The sequence below is a fragment of the Mastigoproctus giganteus genome, chromosome 7 (genome assembly GCF_048544385.1).
Source record: "Mastigoproctus giganteus isolate SK-2022 chromosome 7, ASM4854438v1, whole genome shotgun sequence".
NCBI lineage: Eukaryota > Metazoa > Arthropoda > Arachnida > Uropygi > Thelyphonidae > Mastigoproctus > Mastigoproctus giganteus.
The window spans coordinates 47,160,018-47,178,806 of record NC_143581.1 but is presented as its reverse complement, the minus strand read 5'-3'; the positions used below and the strand labels follow the sequence as shown (position 1 = coordinate 47,178,806).

Sequence of the window (18,789 nt, the reverse complement as noted above, 5' to 3'; positions counted from 1 at the left end):
TGCGGAAATTTGCCTTTAGCCAGCTGGTGGTTAATTGCTGGAACAAACTTCTATCTGTCGATGTGGAAGTTGATAGGTTAAATAAATTTAAGGAGGAACTGGACAAACATTTAGAGGGATTTGTTTTGTAATTTTTTTTTTTTTTTTTTTTTTTTTTTTGGCTGATGCTGCATTAGCTCATACACTTGCTTTCTTGCATCACCTGCCACTACTACTACTGCATTCACGTAGACTGTAATTCGTGGTCAGTATGAATAAACGTGGATTAACCGACTTTGAAAGAGGAATGATAGTGGGTCCCCGACGCATGGGTCACTCTATCGCGGAAGTGGTACAGAAATTGCTCTATCCCCGTTTTGACAGTATCAAGAGTGTATCCGGAATAACATCTCATCGTGAACAGCGCTGTGGGCGGAGAAAGGTGGTGGAGGAACGTGACTGTCGATGTCTGTCCCACATTGTTCCACCCAACCAGAGAGCGACAGTGGCACAAATCACCGCCGACTTCAACGAGAGAGATGCCAGAAACGTCTCCACCAAGACCATCAGGCAATCATTAGCTGCAGTAGGTTATGGGAGCCGCCGACCCACCAGAGTCCCATTGCTAACACCATAACACAGGACTCTACGCCTCAACTGAGCGAAAGAATATCGTCACTGGATCTTGGATGATTGGAGACGGGTCTCCTGGTCCGGTAAGTGCGTATCTGGCGGAAACCGCACAAAGCTATACACCTGTCATGTTACATTGGTTGGTTTTTAGGAGTTTTATGGCGCATCAGCTCTAGGGCTATTATGCGCCCCTGTCATGTCAACAAGGAACTGTTCAGGCAGATGGACGGTCAGTAATGGTCTGGGGTGTGTTCAACTGGAACACGTTAGGACCTCTGATACATCTAGACGCATCTCTGAACAGTCCAGATTACGTGTCCATCCTTGCAAACCATTTGCATCCCTTCATGGTCATCGTGCACCCACAGGGGGAATAGACTCTTCCAGCAGGACAATATGCCTTCCCACAGAGCCGTGGTGACTAGAACATGGTTCGAAGAGCATTCTGGAGATTTTACCACAATGGAATGGCCTGCCCGTTCATCGGACATGTACCCTGTGGAGCATCTTTGGGAAAGGTCTCTTCCAGCTTTGGATCTTCTACCCAGGAATGCGACGGAATTATGGACAATGGTGCAGCAAACATGGATGGAAATACCCGTGGAACACTTTCGTGAACTAGTGGACTCAATGCCTCGCCATGTGACTGCCCTTCTCCGGGCAAAAGTTGTGTCAACTCGTTACTAGGTAGGTATCCCATGATTTCTGTCCACTCAGTGTACATTCCCATCGCATTTCACAAATAGGTTTAAGTGTTATCGTTGAAAGTTCCGATTTTAAGACACTCCAACGATATGTTGATGCTGAAAAGAAAACATAAATTTCATGGGCAATGCTAAAAAAGTCTTGCACATTTTCCTAGAAAGGTACTGACTGGAAATTTTTTTGACCATGAAAGTACAGCCATGTAAAAAAAGCTGGCGTCCACCTGGACCTCGCGCGAGTATTGGAGGGTTAATTTATATAGTAAATTTTAGAATAGACAAGCGTTATGCCCACATCAACAAAAGTTCAGCAACATGTTTTAAAATTTTCTTCATATGCGTATGTAAGTTTCAGGTTTTCTGGCACTCCTTGAACGTTGGCGCCCGGGTGCACTGCACCTCCAATATCCTTGGGACGGCTCTCCTTGATTGCAGCCATTTCCTCCGTAGCCGAGTGGTCAGGAGCGGGAGTGCAGTAGCACACGCTCTTTAAGTAGACAGGGGTTCAAGCCCCTGACTGCTAAATACGGTCGATCTGCCAACCCGCACTGGACCAGCGTGGTAGATTATGGTCAGTTTCCCTCAGCATGAATTGTTGAGGAGGCTTCCATCCTGCAGTGGGTTGATAATGGCTGCAGTTAACTTTTAACATGGAAAATCCACTAGAAATACGGTCTGTATTTCCAACGCCACTCCTGATTTCGCAGTCATTACCTCTGCTTTTCAGCAATACACGAACTACACTGCGTGCCCAACTTTCACGTTTTTAAGTTAATCGAAATACAGTAAAAGTCGACAGTTTTCTAATTGAAAGATTTTGTTTCATTGCTGGGTGTTTCAAAGATAGAAAATGGGTGCATGATCATTGTAGAGGTCGGTATATCTTTTTTTTTTTTTTTTTTCCCTACTAACCAGCAACTTCCTGTTATTCTGTTTTATTTCTTGGGGAATTTATTTGGGATGGCTCAAATTTTTGACTCGTTTTGTAAAGGCGGGTTTTAAATGCATATCATTCAACGCCACCAGCAAGAGAAAACAAAGTTGCAATGCTGAGATCGGAAATTATTGTTGAAAAAGTGGTTGAAGTCTGGATTTTCAACCTCACTTTTATCTCTTCCGGGCTCCTAAGCGAAGAAAGAGTCTCCTTCCGACTTAATTACTCCTGTAGCGAGAGTAGCTCTTAGGCACTACTTAGTTCCGAATCTATTTAAATATTACGAAAGTCAAGACTCCTCAGCACCTGAACTTTTACATCGCAAAACAGTTCTTGTGGGTGGTGCCGAAAGAAAATTATTTCTGCGCCGATATATACAAAGCACTGTTTTAATGGAGAGAAGAAAAGTTATTAATGTCATGGACTCTTAAAAATGATCGGCCAACCCATTAGTTTTCTTGAAAAATCCTTTCATTTTTCTTAAACCCTTGTTGTTTTGAATCATGTCTTATCCTAAACTATTGACAAGCCACGCTCCTACCCGAACTTCGGCTAGAAGTGATTGACTATCGCCTAAAGCATGCTATCCAAGAAATTCCCACAGGCTCGAAAAAAAACGCCAGCGTATCGCTTACCTGCTTCTCATATGTGGTGAGATGTCAGAGGAAACTAATATTTGAATACGTGTACACACACAGCTATTTTCTGAGCGAAAGACAATAGGCATGTTGCACCGATGGCTGAAACTATTTCGGCATTGTTTTTATTTTATTTTCGATGTTGGTCACAACTGTTTCGGCATTAATGAAAATTAAAATAAATCTCTATATATTGAAACGCAGGGCTGTGCAAAGGTACTTGGGGGCCCCGATGCAAAAGGGGTTAAGGGCCTCGTTTATTTATGTTGGGACTTTGTTGGCTCTCTAAATTGGGACCCCTGCTGGGCCGCATCCAATGCATTCCCCATTTGCACGGCCCTGTTTAAACGTTAGCCGTTTACGTGCCTATTACACGTACACCATCAATTATATACTCCCCGAGTTAGATTAATTTCCCACAGTACGGCTCTACTGACTAATCTAGCACGTTTTTAAGAACCTCACTTATTCGGAACTAAAGGGGTAATTTGAATTATAGAATATAATTATATGTATATATTTTTAAGTCTTAGTTCATAAAAAATAAGAAAATTTAATTACAATCCAACAACTTGTTAACTGAGACGGTATTAAGCCACAAATATAACGAAAAGAATTTTTTTTGATGATGTTAATATTTAAAACAAAATGAAATAAAGAGTTCAAATTAAATAGAACACAGTGCAATTTTTAAAAAAACGTTAATAAATATAAATTTTATCAAATGTACACAGCCATCCCCTCAATTGTATTTTCTTTTTGAAGAAATCTCAAATGTTCTGTTCAGTCCTGTTGCATTTGTTTCATAACGTCATTCTTTACTCTATATTATATATATTTTTTTTCACTTTATATATAGATTTTATCCTCCATGAGTATGCATCATCTTCTAGTCGCATTCTTACATCTTCCAAATTAATATCCATTTCTTCACTGTAATGCAACACATTTTGACACTTCATCTTTGATTCCACATAAATAAATAAGAACATCGTCATCATTTAATGGCTTTTCCATTCATTTACTACTGTACTGGGCTTTATTTCATTCTACCATGCAATCCAGTTGTAAAAAGCACATTTTATGCCATAATTTTTTAATATTGGCCACTGTCTTTTCTCCGTTTGGCAGAAAAACCACTCTTCAATTCTTTCCTTCGATTTTTATAGTTGAATATGACTCCGTGATCCATAGGTTGTATGAGTGCTGTGGTACTGGAAGATAAGAAAACGCACTTGATAAAATTTCATCGGAAAAATGTGAAGGTATATTACGTGACAAAAAAAATCTTAAAATGTTTTCATTTGCTTTTAATTTTTTCTTTTGAATGATTTCACTTCTTTTACAAAGAGAGTGTGAAACTATTCTGAAAGAATTTCGAAATTATATCATTAAATTTGTATTTATTAAACGTCTCCTTTCTGCACAACATATAAAGAAGTTCGAGGGACTGAATTATTGAAGAATATTTAGAGACTTAATTAGTGGGGATTTACTGTACCGGACGGTTGGAGCTTGCGCATTTTTCATTGGTTGTGGGTAGCTGTTATAAATGGAAATTTAGAAAATTGAGGCGCAGGGATCTTCCATTTTTGTAGTCTGCTCCTCTAAAAAACTGTTATTAATATCATGCCATTTTTAACCGTCGGGCTGATTGAACAAACATTGATTTTCGATTTTGATTAGTTTAGCATCGCAAATAAATCCTCACTACTTTCATAAAAACAACAGGAACCCCAAATTACAATGTGTGTGAGGGGGGGGGGGGTAAAACGTCCGATTATTTGCTTTTGTGTGTAATGTTACTGTTTATGAACGTTTTTGACTTTTAAGTGAGATTTTTTTTTTTTTTGTTTGTTTTGGTCGCCATCTTTTTTCCATCTCATAATATATATAGCGGATCTGACTGTTTTTCATTTCCCCCCTCCAATCTCGCAACAAAACCAGAAAGTAGTGGGACTATTAAAACAAGTCCCGGCTAGACTTGTCCTAATAAAAACTAATGATAGGTACCAGAGAGGCGGTCAGAGGGTGATTTCTACAAGAAACTGGCGATCACACTACGTCTTAACATCACCGGATAATGGCGGGATACCGGGGGTGATGTATGCAAATGTCGACGGAAGCTGTTCTTGCATGAATAACCGGGCCGTTAGTTTGAGGCTGCCATCCTATATTTCAGATAGCCCCGTCAACAGCGGAGGATGTTCCCGACTCCCTGACGTACGGCAGGCCTCGAGAGCGTTGCCGGGAGCGCCTGCCGCCCCTGATAAGGAGCGAGAGCCGCCGTGAATTTTACATGGGCTTCGCGCTCTTTGCTTTCGCGACTGCTAAGGAGCTGTGCGTCAAGTCATGTTATGATTTGCCTGCGGTGTCGAGAGAGACGTCATTTTTCTTCTGCATATTGCGGCAGAGCCTCAGTTATTTCGATGATGACTGCGCCAGCCTCAGCGGTATTCACCTTTCTCAGTGTAGCCTTTGGAAGGAATGTCGATCTCAGGAGGGGGAAGCTGCAGCATTTCTGGATTTTTTTCCCCCCTTCTCTCTTCCAGTACGAGCGAACGCTACATTGTGACGATGAAGAATAACGAGAAAACTATGGCCGCAGAGACCGAAGTTTAATGAGCTCGAGGCCCGTCGGGAATGCGCCACTGCACGAGGATGCGTGACGGCGTTCTTGGTCGGGCATTAGTGTGCACGAATTAAGTCGCCGTCCCATCAAGCCAAGCGAAGGGGTTTTACAGAGGCGGCACATGCAAAATGAGCTCTGGGTCGCCTGAGAATTGCCGGGGACGGATTAGTCGGAGGCAAGACGAGCCCGAAGCCGAAGGACTCCGATGCAAATGAAAAGCAGCGCCATGGGAGCTGCAGCCATTAAAGATTTATGCATATGCTATCTTCTTCGTGTTCCCTGCTCATTGATTGACGGCACTTCTTACTTTGAAGGTATTAAAGAGCGCCTCCCTGCGGTGCTCCGCGCCTTTCTGCCAGCAAATTTAACTGAGAGGTTGAGCAACCCGCGGACTTTTTCTGTTGGTCTGTGGACATCGTTGGAAAACTAATGTGCCTCTCGTTGGCGCGTGCTAGCAAGTAAACACGGATATATAGGCGGACGTAAAATTGTCGGAACTTGTTAACTGACGGGCGATAGGGTGCGACGCAGGCCTGCAGCTAGGGGTTGGCAGTAATGGCAGGAAAGCGAAGTTTCTTCATAGATGCAAGCACTCAAGTACAACGGAAGCCGTATTAGAAAATCGGGAAAAAAGCGAGATGAACTACTGGTTAAAACTCTTCTAGCAACCCTTCTTCCTTTCCCCAAATATTTCATTATCGACACTTTTTTTCCCCCTTCTTCCTTTAACTCGTACCCTCAACTACCTACTCTGTTTGGTGTATGCGGAGGAGGGGAGGGAGAAATCTTCCTTCCGCCTCTTCATAGGAAGTCCCTATGTTTGCCCAGGGTGGTTTAGGAGGCTCGAGCACCACGTTCACATGTATTCCCTTGCCGTCACTTGCGTGTCTGCATACTAAAAATATATACATACGTGGCGAATCCATTACGGGTGGAAGTCAGAGTTCTATCAGACGCTACCGGTAGACGACTCGCATCCCTCAGAGATATTTCTTTGCCATTCCTTGAACTGGCGCGCATTAGTTTGCCTACGATGATCTTCCCGAACTAGCCGCGTGGCTTCAGAGCGTGCGGGTAACCCCCTCGCGACTCCGTACACCCCTAGAGATCACCGGGTAATGCAGCAGTTAAGATGTCGGGCGTCCAATGCAATATGGCATTAGCATGCCGGGTCCCTTCCATAAACATCCACTCCGCAGTCTTCAGCCGTCTTTCAGGGCTTGCGTCAGGAACGACCAGCATTTTCCATTTGTTCAGTAGCACTTCATATTCTCCACCGCAGAGACTTATAAAAACAAGAAATCGCAGGCGCTGGGCTGTTTGCTTGCAGTCGTTCTATGAATAGACAGAACCTCGCGGGCATTCGTGCTGCTATATTATGCACTCCCAGGATGTACTTGGTGTACATAGAGATGCGAATGCTAAAATTCCACGTTAACATAAAGGAGAAAAAAGAAAAAAAAACACAGAAAAGGAAACTTGTAAAATGTCAAACGCGATCTTCACGCCATCTGGTGTTAAAAGTGGAAACTATCCTTCAATGTAATATGGCAGAAGTTTCCTTCCGTGGAATATTTGCTCATTCTGATTGTTTTTCTTAGATATTGCAGTGGATTACGTTGTTTAGAAATTCCCCCGTGAGATAACGTTTTGATGTTTACGGGTGCGATTCATACTGCAGGTTCGCTAATGTAATTGCGTAGCGACAATTAGAAGCTACGTCGTGTAAGGGATTCATGTAGTAAGAACGATTGATAGTGGACTTAAGTAATTTATTTGCACTTCTTGGTGGATTTCCGTATATTGTAAGATATAAACACTACAGAGTAAAGAGCTCTTTTAAAACCAGGAGGACATGAACCCTGTGGAGCATCTTTGTAAACAGCTTTTTTTTTTTTTTTTGCTGGTGTGGTCCTTTACGTAGTTCTACTGCTTGTGACATTTAATTTTTTCGTGTTTATGTCGATTTCATTTGTGTTACATCTGTAACTTGCAGGTTACAGAAGTAATTAGTAAGTCAACAAGCAGTAGATCATCTTGCGAAGTTTTTGAAAATCCGAAATACTGAAATGTATGAGATACGTTAACTTTCCAAGATACATTTTGTATATGGTGATTTTACCACTACACGAATGTCGCAGAATTAATGCTTGCGCAGCTTCTTCACTTAATATGCTTTTTTTTCTCCCCCCCCCCAAAAAAAAACCCAGATCAGAACCTGCTCACGTTTGTTTCACTTGGTGTGCCGAAAGCAATTGTACGAAAGTGAATATATATTTACGGTACCTGCGCTAGGCTGGACGTCGCCCGCCTGCAAAGCTGAAATGGGTGCCCCAAACAAATGGCAGTTTATTTATTTATTTTTATTTTTATGCAGAATATGTAAATTTGCAGCAATTATATTGACTTACCTAATTATTATTACTTAATTCGTTTACAAAAATTTAAAGAAAGAATGAAACTTCATACTAACACTTCGAAACAGCGCCCACCTGCAATGCAGGCCCACTTCCGCCGCCCCTGTATATTTATAATAAAGGCTCACTACTTTGGACAGTCTTCTTGTTTTTTTATGTATTTATTTTATTTATATATATAATATTGGTGTAAATACACCATAGTTTAACTACATAAGTAGCGTAAAAAAAGCTACAATATGAGATAAAATCAAACGATGCCTTTACACCACTTATGTAGTTAAACTTATGGGTAAACTATGGTGTATTTACACCAATTTTATATAGTTAAATTCAACCCATAACATATTATGCCTTGCGCATTTAGTCTTCAAAAAAATTATTTTATTTATGCAGATCTTTCATAAATGAGAATTTAATGATACAGTTCCGAATTTCTTTTCATAATGACTTTACAAGCACTGTAAATTAAATAAAATCTATTAAAGCTGAAAAAAATAAATGCAAATGAAAGTCTAGGCATGAAAAACGAAACGGCAGTACAACACAGGGGTAAATGGAAACAATAACCAAGAATTATACCTTTGGAGTATTAGTATTGGTAACATGATGCAAGGAAGCAAAGCTTATACAGCACCAGCCAAAAAAAAATGTGCCCACTTCTTCCAATAATATTTGCTAATTTAACATGTTTCAGCGAGTGATTGTATTGGCACTTGTATATAAATGAAACAAGTTCATACCTCTACATGTATACAAGTTTTGTGACTTGTGCTGATATTTGTATTTCATGTATATATTTAGATGTAAAACATAACCTAAGACTGTTAAATGCAGTCATAATCAGTCAAATGATACACAGTGCCAGTGATATGAGAATGCATCATATCCAGCCCATGCATATAACGAAAGCCAGTGAATTCAGTTTTAATTTTTAGGCTAGACCAGTGGTTTTCAACCTTTTTTTTTTTTTTTTTAATAACGGCACGCCTACTCGATTTTCTGGAGGTTAGCTCTGATTCACTCTCTCTGTATATACATATCTAATACAGTATTAAAAAAATATGTTATATGATAGTTATTACAATAATATAACTATAAACAAAATTATGATTCATAATACAGATTATATATATATACAGTATATATAATAATTTTATTCCTTATTTAGAGGTACTTGTTGGTTTGTTTGTTATTTGGTTTTTAGGAGCATTAGCAACTAAGGCCATATTGCTCTGGGAATATGCGGTAGTCATTCCCTGACCTTTCCGCATCCTCCGTATTTGGTGGTGACGGGCTCGTATAGAGGTACTAAATAAATGTCAATTATACAGGGTGATTCACTACCAGTGCGACAAACTTGCAGGAGGTGTAGGGGGCACAAAGACGAATCGGAATCACATAGCATTGCAGGGTCAGAAATGCCTTCGTCATGCAGTAGAGGATGTTGAACGGGAGATCACGTGAACAGCGATCCCACTGGAAGTCAGCATTTGCGAACCGGTTCCCGAGGCAGTAGGATGGACAAGTATTCAAACCTTGAACTGGCTGACATGCACCTCGCATATGGAGCTGCGGACTGTAACGGGCACGCTGCTCTGCGCTTGTACCAGGAACGTTTCCCACACAGGCGTGCTCCTCATCATACGATTTTCGCACGTGTGCACAGAAGGTTACATGAGACTGGTTGTTTCACGAGAGGTACCATGAATCGAGAGCGAACGACGAGGACGCCAGACAATGAGGAGAATGTCCTACATCTTGCAGAAGGCAATCCGAGTACGAGTACTCGAGCGATAGACCAACGATTGAGTATTTCCCAATCCACTGTATGGAGGATACTGTCAACAAACCAAATGAGTTCATACCATCTGCAATGCGTCCAGTCATTGGAGCCTGCAGATTATCCACTCTGGAGGACTTTTGCTACTTGGTTTCTTCAACAGAAACGGTTCGCAAATGCTGACTTCCAGCGGGATCACTGTTCACGCGACCTCCCGTTCAACGTCCTCTACCGCATGACGAAGGCATTTCGGACCCTGCAATGCTTTGTGATTCCGATTCGTCTTAGTGCCCCCTACACCTCCTGCAAGTTTGTCGCACTGGTAGTGAATCACCCTGTAGATCACCATAAAATTAAAAAAAAAAGTTTAAGTAACTTAAACCCAAATTACGTGACACCCCTGGAATGTTGTTGTGACACCCCAGTTGAAAACCACTGGACTAGACCATAAAACATATGAGAGCCTTTCCAATGAAATATTTTGCATTGATTATATCCTATTCAGTCTTCTTATTTTGGATTCAGTGGGTTGCCATTTTAAATTAGAGTTACAGCCAGTGAGTGACTTATGCTAATTAAAAATATAAACTCAAAAACTAATATTTAATATTTTGGAGAGAAAAAATGAAATCTACATTATAACTTTTCCCAAAGAAAGAAATTTTATTTATTTATTTGGAATATGAAACAATAAAAGACAGTTCAGAGCAGTGATGAGGAAATACATGATCATAAGCTTAGTTTTGTCTGCTTAGACAAAAAGTTTTGTCTAAGCAGTTTAAATGGAGTTGAGAATCCATAGAAGGTGACCCCCACCCACTTGGGACGACCAGCAGAAGTGGCAACTCCAGATATATGTTAAATAAAAATCAACCTGGTTATGCATGATAGATGTATTAAAGTGTCTGTGATTGCTGGAGCATGTAATATGTCTGAGAAGTCCTTACTGACTATCCTTCATGAACGTCTGGCCATGTCATAGGTCAGTTCTTGCTGGGTGCCAAGAATGTGCAGAACTCAAATATGTGAGAAAAATTTGCACATGCATGATGCAGATCTTCAAGGGTATCTTTCAAGAATTATAACTGGTGATGGAATTTGGATTCATCACTGGGATAAAAAACAAAACAGGAGTCCATGCAATTGAAACACCATGGGCCATCACCACCCAAAAAATTTATGACTCAGCCACATACACGGCACCTCCGTAGCCAGGTGGGAAGGAGCAGCAATGCGTAGCACACACTTCTTGATTAGACCGGGGTTCAAGCCCGTCACCACCAAATACGGAGGATGCAGAAAGGTCAAGGGAATGACCACCGCATATTCCCGGAGCAATATGGCCTTAGTTGCTAATGCTCCTAAAAACCAAATAACAAACAAACAACAAACGACTTAGCCACATAAGAAAGCTCACTGGAGATGCCTATGCTGACGTTCTCAAAAATTTACAAGGGGCCATAAAGGAATTGAGATGTGTTTAGTTTCTTCATTACAATGCGGCTGTACACAAGTTCTATGAAGCAGTTGCTGCTCTTACAGATTGTGAATTCCAGGGGTTAAAATACCCATTCTAGAGTCCAGACCTGACAGACAGCGCTTATTTTCTTCTCAGAAATCTGAAGGAACAAATGCATTGGCATTGATTTTCAAGCAGTGATGAGCTCAAAGAAGCTGTAAATAGTTTTTTTTTCAGAGATATGAACAGGAATTTCAGGTATTTCCTTTTTGTTTTCAGAATGGAGGATATGTATTAAACTCAGTGGTATATATATTGAGGGAAAAAAATTAGGTTTCTTTATTACCAAGGTAGATAAATAGGAGGGTCACTCAAAAAGTTGTTTTGATGAATATATCTGGAAGATTTTTTTTTCTTTTTTATTAAAAAGATCTATCTTCCTCTAGTATAACTGTAACTGGTCTCCAGCCAAAGCATCAGAGAGAAAATTGGGTTCACAAGCAGCACGAAATTCATCAGAAGCAAGATTACTGCAAACAAATGTGGACACTAGGACTGAGATTTTTATAGAAGCTACATATTTATTATGGAATATGTGGTAAGTTAGATAGTATGTACAAGTATTTCTATTCAGCAGTATATTAAAACCCATGAAATTGATTCTTAAAGAATCAATCATAATATAATCATAGTGTCTTGATAATTATACTGGATGATTTTCAACTCTCCTGTTAAACACTGGAAACTTTGGGAGTATTTTGGAGATCAGTAATGAAAAATATTTTTATGACAATGAGTCCAGCAATATCGTCTTGTTGAGTTAATGTCTCTTGAAAATTTGGTAGTCAAATGAGAACTCATATAAACTTTCATTTAATTATATATTCTTTATTTGTATAAATAAAATATTCATGATAAGTCCTTAATGTCCACCTTCAGCTTGAATGCATATATCTTATTGACAAACAAATGATTCTGACAGATGGAGTACTGCTATGGGACATGGTGTACTTCTTGAGCAGCCTGCTGATTATTTGTTCATCTTGAGTTAATATCTGAGTTTTGTATACTAGTTGTTTTAGGTTGGTCCACAAGTTTAAAATATAATGGATCGAAGTTGATAGAGTAGGAAGCCTTATAAATAACTGATTGCGTGAGTGATTTCAAGAAACGAACTTAGCAAAATGACATTTCAGATCTGTGTTCATAAGACCTTTATTATACATCCTCCCATATACTCTTGAAAGTTTTGGTAGGAGAGTTTATTCCTGTTATGCACCGTGTCAAATGTCATGATAAATTTATTTGGCTGTATGATCTTACAAGTTTATTTCTATATAGTAGTGGATGGGTAGGAGGTTGAATGAGTGTTTTCTGTTATGTATTATGATACTTGTCATTCTAAGTACACAAGCAGTGAGGGATTAAGGATAGTTTGGGCCCCTAGGCAAATTATATTTGCCCCCCCCCCCCAAATAATAATAATAAAAAATAAATAAAAGTTAGGTGGCAAATAAATGAAATTTTGTACTTTTGAATTTTTTGCTTAAATTAATCAAGATTTTTATGATGTTTACTGAAAACATTAATCTATTTTAGAACACTATAGGAAAATGCCTTGGCTTGGGGCCCGGAGGCACATGCCTCATTGCCTTAATGGGTAATCCGCCACTGTACACAAGGGCTATTTCACATTTTCCCATATACCATCATTACTTCTTTGTGGCTTTGCTACAGATGCTGAGTATAGTTGATTTGAAAGTTTCACCTTTATTCTACTTTACATAATAGCAGTTGGCACTTTTTCTGTCAGTGCAATACAGGCACAAATAATTATTCATGCACATGTGAGACAGTGACCTGCTGAAATCAGTGGAGTCTACCTTCCTATTAAGGTTGTCTTTATTTGTAGAAGGGAAACCATTAAACCCCATCTCAAGAATAAGGATCGCATGCACACTTCAGTGCAAAATAGCATTGTCTTTGAAAGAAAAATTATGCCATTTTCTAACAGTCTGTCTAAGGGTTGTTTGTTGCTGTACTAATTGTACCTTATTCCATAGCATAGTAATAAAATTGTGCTTCATTTATGGATGGTCAAGTACAAGACTGGGATATGAATTTCACGTATCATTTCATAATGATGTATGAACTGTGATAACTGGAACATCTGTATATAGGTATAATCTGCTTAATGACAGGATAAGGTATCTTGAAAATGATTCATTACATGAAATGTTAAGTGAATTGAGATTTTTCATATATTCCAATGTTATGATGATAGATATATTCCTTGAAAAAAATAAGTACAGTAAACCATCATTAATCTGGTTACAGCTAATCCGGATCGAACAATGAAAAATAGCAGAGCTTCCTGCAGAATTGCAACCAGGCTCACAAATTGCCATTTTTTGTTGTTGGTAAATCAGTTAATCCTAGATCTATGATAGTATGTTGGTACAGATGTCTTTACCAGTTGTCTTTACCATACAGATGTCTTTATCACTGACAAAAATCAGCATGGATGGACTCTGCATTCTTCAAAGAATGGTTTTTTTTTTTTTGTGAATATTTTCTATGAAGAAATTGAATAAAATAAACTTATCTGAAAAGGCTATTGTAAGGAACTTAAAGAAGGGGATAAAGGCCATGTTTTTACCACCAAATGTAATATCTTTTATTTGGCCTGTGGATCAAGGGGTTCTAGAATGTCTAAATAAATAACATAGGCAAAAATCCTTGAGTTCAATTTTGGAAAAAAATAGAAGACATGAATATATATACAATTGTTAAAAGCTATCAACAATATGCCAATTTCAACATTTACTAAATCTCGAAGAAAACTTTGACTCAAGGTTGGTAACACTAATAAAATTCCTGAAGTACAAGAAGATAATGGAAAACATAGTTCGGTAACTGATTTCTAGCAAACTGAAGGTTCTGAAGATTAACTGCAGAAGAAGACATATAATAGCAGATTTGGAAAATTAAATTATGGACAATGCAGAAATCATCTGCACCATGAAGGGAAACATGGATTTAAATACGAAGAAGAGATTGACTCAAATCCTACATTTTGTATATAATGTAGGATTTGATTATATATGAAGGCTGTTCCGAAAATATGCAGACTGAGATCATTGCTCTGAGTCTGAGTCACTTGGGAGGTTGGTATAGGTCTCCTTTTTTGAAATAGTGTGCTTCACATTCTATACACCTTTTACAGCGGTTCACTAGATTCTGAAACACGTGCTGCAGCCCATTTTCTGAAAGGCATTTCTTCGTTTGTGTTATACCACCCCCCACCCCCACTTTTTTTGAGTCTCGGGAAAGCCCAGAAATTGCGAGGTCTGGGCTGTATGGAGGGTGGTCTAGTGGTTGACCACCAATTTTTGCTAAAGCTTCCATAGCTGTTTGTGCGACATGTGGCCTTTGTTATCTGAAGAAGAAACAAATCTTGATTAAGCAGTTTTGGTTTTTTTTGTGAATTGCTCTTTTTAGATGAACTCACAACATATTAGCATAATATTCTCCATTTACAGTTTGTTTCTCAGGAACCCAGTGCTGCAGTATAACTTGGATGTCAAAAAACAAAATAAATCAACATTGATTTTTTTGGAGACAGTGAATCGTGGTGTTTCCATATGCTTGACTGCTGTGTGGGCTCGGGATCAGTATGTTTAATCCAGGACTCATCATGCGTCATTATTTTATTCAAAAACCAATTTTGGCTAACTTTACATAAAATTCAATCGCGATTCTTTGTCTAATAATTAACGTAATATTTTTCTCATCCCTCATCATAAAACACACTTGACAGAAACTGTTATAACGAACGCAAAAATTAATACTACATATTTTTTTTTTTTTTTTTTTTGGTAGTTGTTGGTGCATCGGCTTCTGTGGCCATCATGCACCTCCCAAGGTTTTTGCAGTACTTTGATCCAAGCCCGAGGGGGGATTCGAACCCGCGACCTTTGGGTTGCCAGGCAGGCACTTTACCCATCCGTCTAATACTACATGATACTCTAAACTAAGATAAGGTGGGGGAACATTTGTAGACCGCAAACTCATCACTCATTTCCATAGCAACAAAGCAGTGTTGCCAATCTCGTATATATATATAAAATGCATAAATAGGAAATATGAAGAAAATACAGAAATTGTACCTGAGTATGCAAGGGTTCAACACAGTATACAAATTTGTATATATATATGAAATCAGAATCAATTAATAGAAAAATACATAAAGATGGAGCAGTATAAAACATAGGGTGCCAAGGCTAACAGAAAAAGAAGAAAAGAATAAGAAATAAAAAAGAGAAAGAATTTTAGGAACCTAGGGAAAAAAATTATAAAATTATCTGAAATTAAAGGCTGAATCAAAGAGCTAATTAAATGTAGAGAAGCTGAAAGGGAAAGCAAAATTATATGATTAATAAGTGAAGAAAAATAGTGAGCATCGAACTAAGGGTGGGGAAGATAATAAAGTAACTAAGGAAAGAAAAAGTTTTGATGCAAACTAAAGAAGGTTGGTATATAGATCAGGTATTTCATCAGGGGACTACACCCGATCATGTACCAAATCACTGTTTCTATACAAACTTATTGTAATGGAGGAAAGATTAAAAATAATAGGGAAAAAATATTTTTTTAATATAATAAAAAAAAAAAGGATAAATCCTCCAAAAATATAAGTAAGGTAGCCCCAACGCAGTGTATATTAGTATTAGTAACGGCCGCATGGTGCAAGAAAGCCTGTGGCTTATGCTGCACCAGCCAAAAAAAAAAAAAAAAAAAATCCGAACAAAACATGATAAAAACAAAAAAATAAAATAAAATAAATAACTAAATAATAATAATTAATAAAAAAAAAAAAAAAAAAGAAATTAAACCTATCATCCTATGCGCTTCCCTTACCCGAAAGTACTATCTAGATGACCTTTGAATTTCCCCAAACTGTCAGCCTCTACCACCCATGAAGGCAACTTATTCCAGTAATTTATAATTAAGTTAAAGAAAGTAAATTGAAGTATAAATGAATTAAGGTAAAAAAAAACATGATAATGAATATCTTTAATTCATGTATATACCTTAAATATATATATGTGTTAATTTTGCATGTCAAAGATAAGGAGAGGTAAATTTTGATTGAAAAATTTAAGTAAAAATGTAAATTTAGTGTAATAGGCAAAGGTATAGAAACAGGAAATAAAACAGTGTGCAGGAAGGAAAATATAGTAAAAATAAAAGAGTTGAAAATAGCAGAAAAGAAGGAAAGTAGAATGTCCGAATCGCCCTCATATTTACACTAATATCTCATTGGATGGAAAAATGAAGGATAAAAAGCAAAAAAAAAGAGTTTAAAGGATACTAGGGAAGCTGGGTATGTAAATACCCAACCTCTTAGAGAGGGCCTTGGCTGAGAGAGCATTAGTCGAAGGAGAAACTAATACCACAATGTCTGTGATATGTTTTGGAATGTCGAAAAAAATATGGCCAAAAATAAACAAATAAGAATGTATAAAGTAGAAATGATGAATGAATAAATAAATACCTGAAATTCATTAAATTAATTCATATCATCAAGATAGGCATAAATGGGATATAAACAGAAGCAAAGAGCTATGGCAACTGTGGAGTTCGCTCAGAGAAGAAAACTGTATATAAACTCAGTGGCATAACTATGCCAATGCATTGCATTGGGGTGCACTGCCCTCCTGCCTGAAACAGAAAAAAATTAATTTGCGTAAAAATTTACATTTTTACTCGATTAAAAAAAAAAAAAAAAAAAGTCCCTAGCTGCTTCGCAGTTCCAGCCATCATAGAAAGCAACGCAACTCTGAACTCTAGTAATAGTAAGGTAGCAGATTCATGATTTCTGTTCAGTGTTATGTTTAAATAAACAGTGTTTCTAAAGAGTTAGTACAAAGGCGAAGAATTAGTCACCAAGTCTGAGGTGCCAAAAAGGGAAAAGCAATTAATGATACTACTGTTTCTTTCAGTTAGATCCAAACCAAAACTAAAGTATCTAAAGATTGTAGTTTGCTTTTGTTCTTTACTTTTCCCCCAATCATCTCATAAATGATTCATGACATGGTAGTGCGCATCCTTTTTTAAAACGATAATGGATCAGCATTAGTGGTGGTAAAGTGTAGGTTATTGAGATTAGGAGTGATGTATTCTGCTACGTAACAGCTGATAACATAACAGAAGTAAGCCATGATGAAAGTCTATAGGTGTAATTTTAGATTTGTGCTAATATTCAGTGTTATTTTGTTAGTATTTTATTATTTAGTTCAGTATAAAAATTTTATAATTATTTTTCGAATTAACTGTGGATAAAAAGCATAAAAGCTGTGCCTTTAAACACAAAATAAAGCATGCTGCTGGCGAAGCTCTAACAAAAGAAGTTTAAAAAATTCCAAAATTGCTTTTGTATTTCACTCACTCACAAACAGAATTAACATCAACTCAACGACAAGTCAGTCTACAACTTTTGACCCCAACCAAATGGGAAAAGAGCCATCAATTGAGGTTGAGCAAGAGAATGACATTCAAAAACACCTGAAGAAGAAGAAGAATCATTAAAGTAGGCCATCTTCCTCTACAGAAGAAAATGAAGTTTTTTCAACGATAAAAGAAACTGAAAATATCAGTATTGAAAATCTTAAAAAAAAGAATTACCCCAGTGACATTGCAAACTATCTAGAGAATTTAAAGCAGATATCAAGATATTTATTATAAAATACAGTGCTTGCAAGCCAAAAGGACTGTTTCCAAAAGACATCCAAAATAGGTCATTTTCGGTAAAATGTTATTCAACCACTAGTAAATCTGGATTAAAAATGAACAGGCAATAGTTGTGCTACTCCAGAAAACTGGATTCCGTATATTGTGGGACATGCTAGATGTAACTGGACAAAAGGCATCAATGATTGGCAAAATTTGTCTACTAAAATTAAGGCATCTGTAGCCAGGTGGGCAGGAGCAGCAGTGCGTAGCACACGCTTCTTGATTAGACCAGGGTTCGAGCCCGTGACCACCAAATATGGAGGATGCGGAAAGGTCAGGGAATGACCACCAAATATCCCCGGAGCAATATGGCCTTAGTTGCTAATGCTCCTAAAAACCAAATAATAAACAAACTAAAATTCAGGTCCTTAAAAATAGCTGTAAGCACCGCGAAAGGAACATGGAAAAGAAATACAGGACTTGATAAAATTATGGAAGAAATTTTGCATGAATAATGTAATTTTTGGAGAAAAGTATTAGAACGGGATATTCAGTGGTGCTTTATACCTTCATGGTGCCCAAGGCAAAATGGAATTTGGGGGCACCACCTCAGACCGGTTGATAAGATTGTGGCTACCTTCTCGCTGCTATGGTAGTCCTTAAGCATAACAGTGCCGGTTACATACAAGGCAGTCTTTATATTTTTAATTAATTCAACTATTTAAGGAAGAACTAAATATAGAATTTCATCAAAATCGGTAAAACCATTTTCGAAAAAAACGTAATTTTCAAATTAATCTTCAAGTAAAGTTCATTGATCTTGGCAGGTAGAAAATTCAGTTTCCAATAAAAAAAATCACTTAAAATATATTATT

At 37.9% G+C, this 18,789-nt stretch overlaps 1 protein-coding gene across 1 annotated transcript in view; it reads left to right on the top strand.

Moving 5' to 3' along the window:
• Positions 1-18,789, top strand: part of LOC150082877 (HEAT repeat-containing protein 3-like) — a 189,790-nt gene that overhangs the window by 64,715 nt on the left and 106,286 nt on the right. Inside the window, exon 4 of the mRNA XM_090378307.1 lies at positions 11,626-11,777. Within this exon, the coding sequence (XP_090234433.1) occupies positions 11,626-11,777 (152 nt within the window). The remainder of the gene's footprint in view (positions 1-11,625; positions 11,778-18,789) is intronic.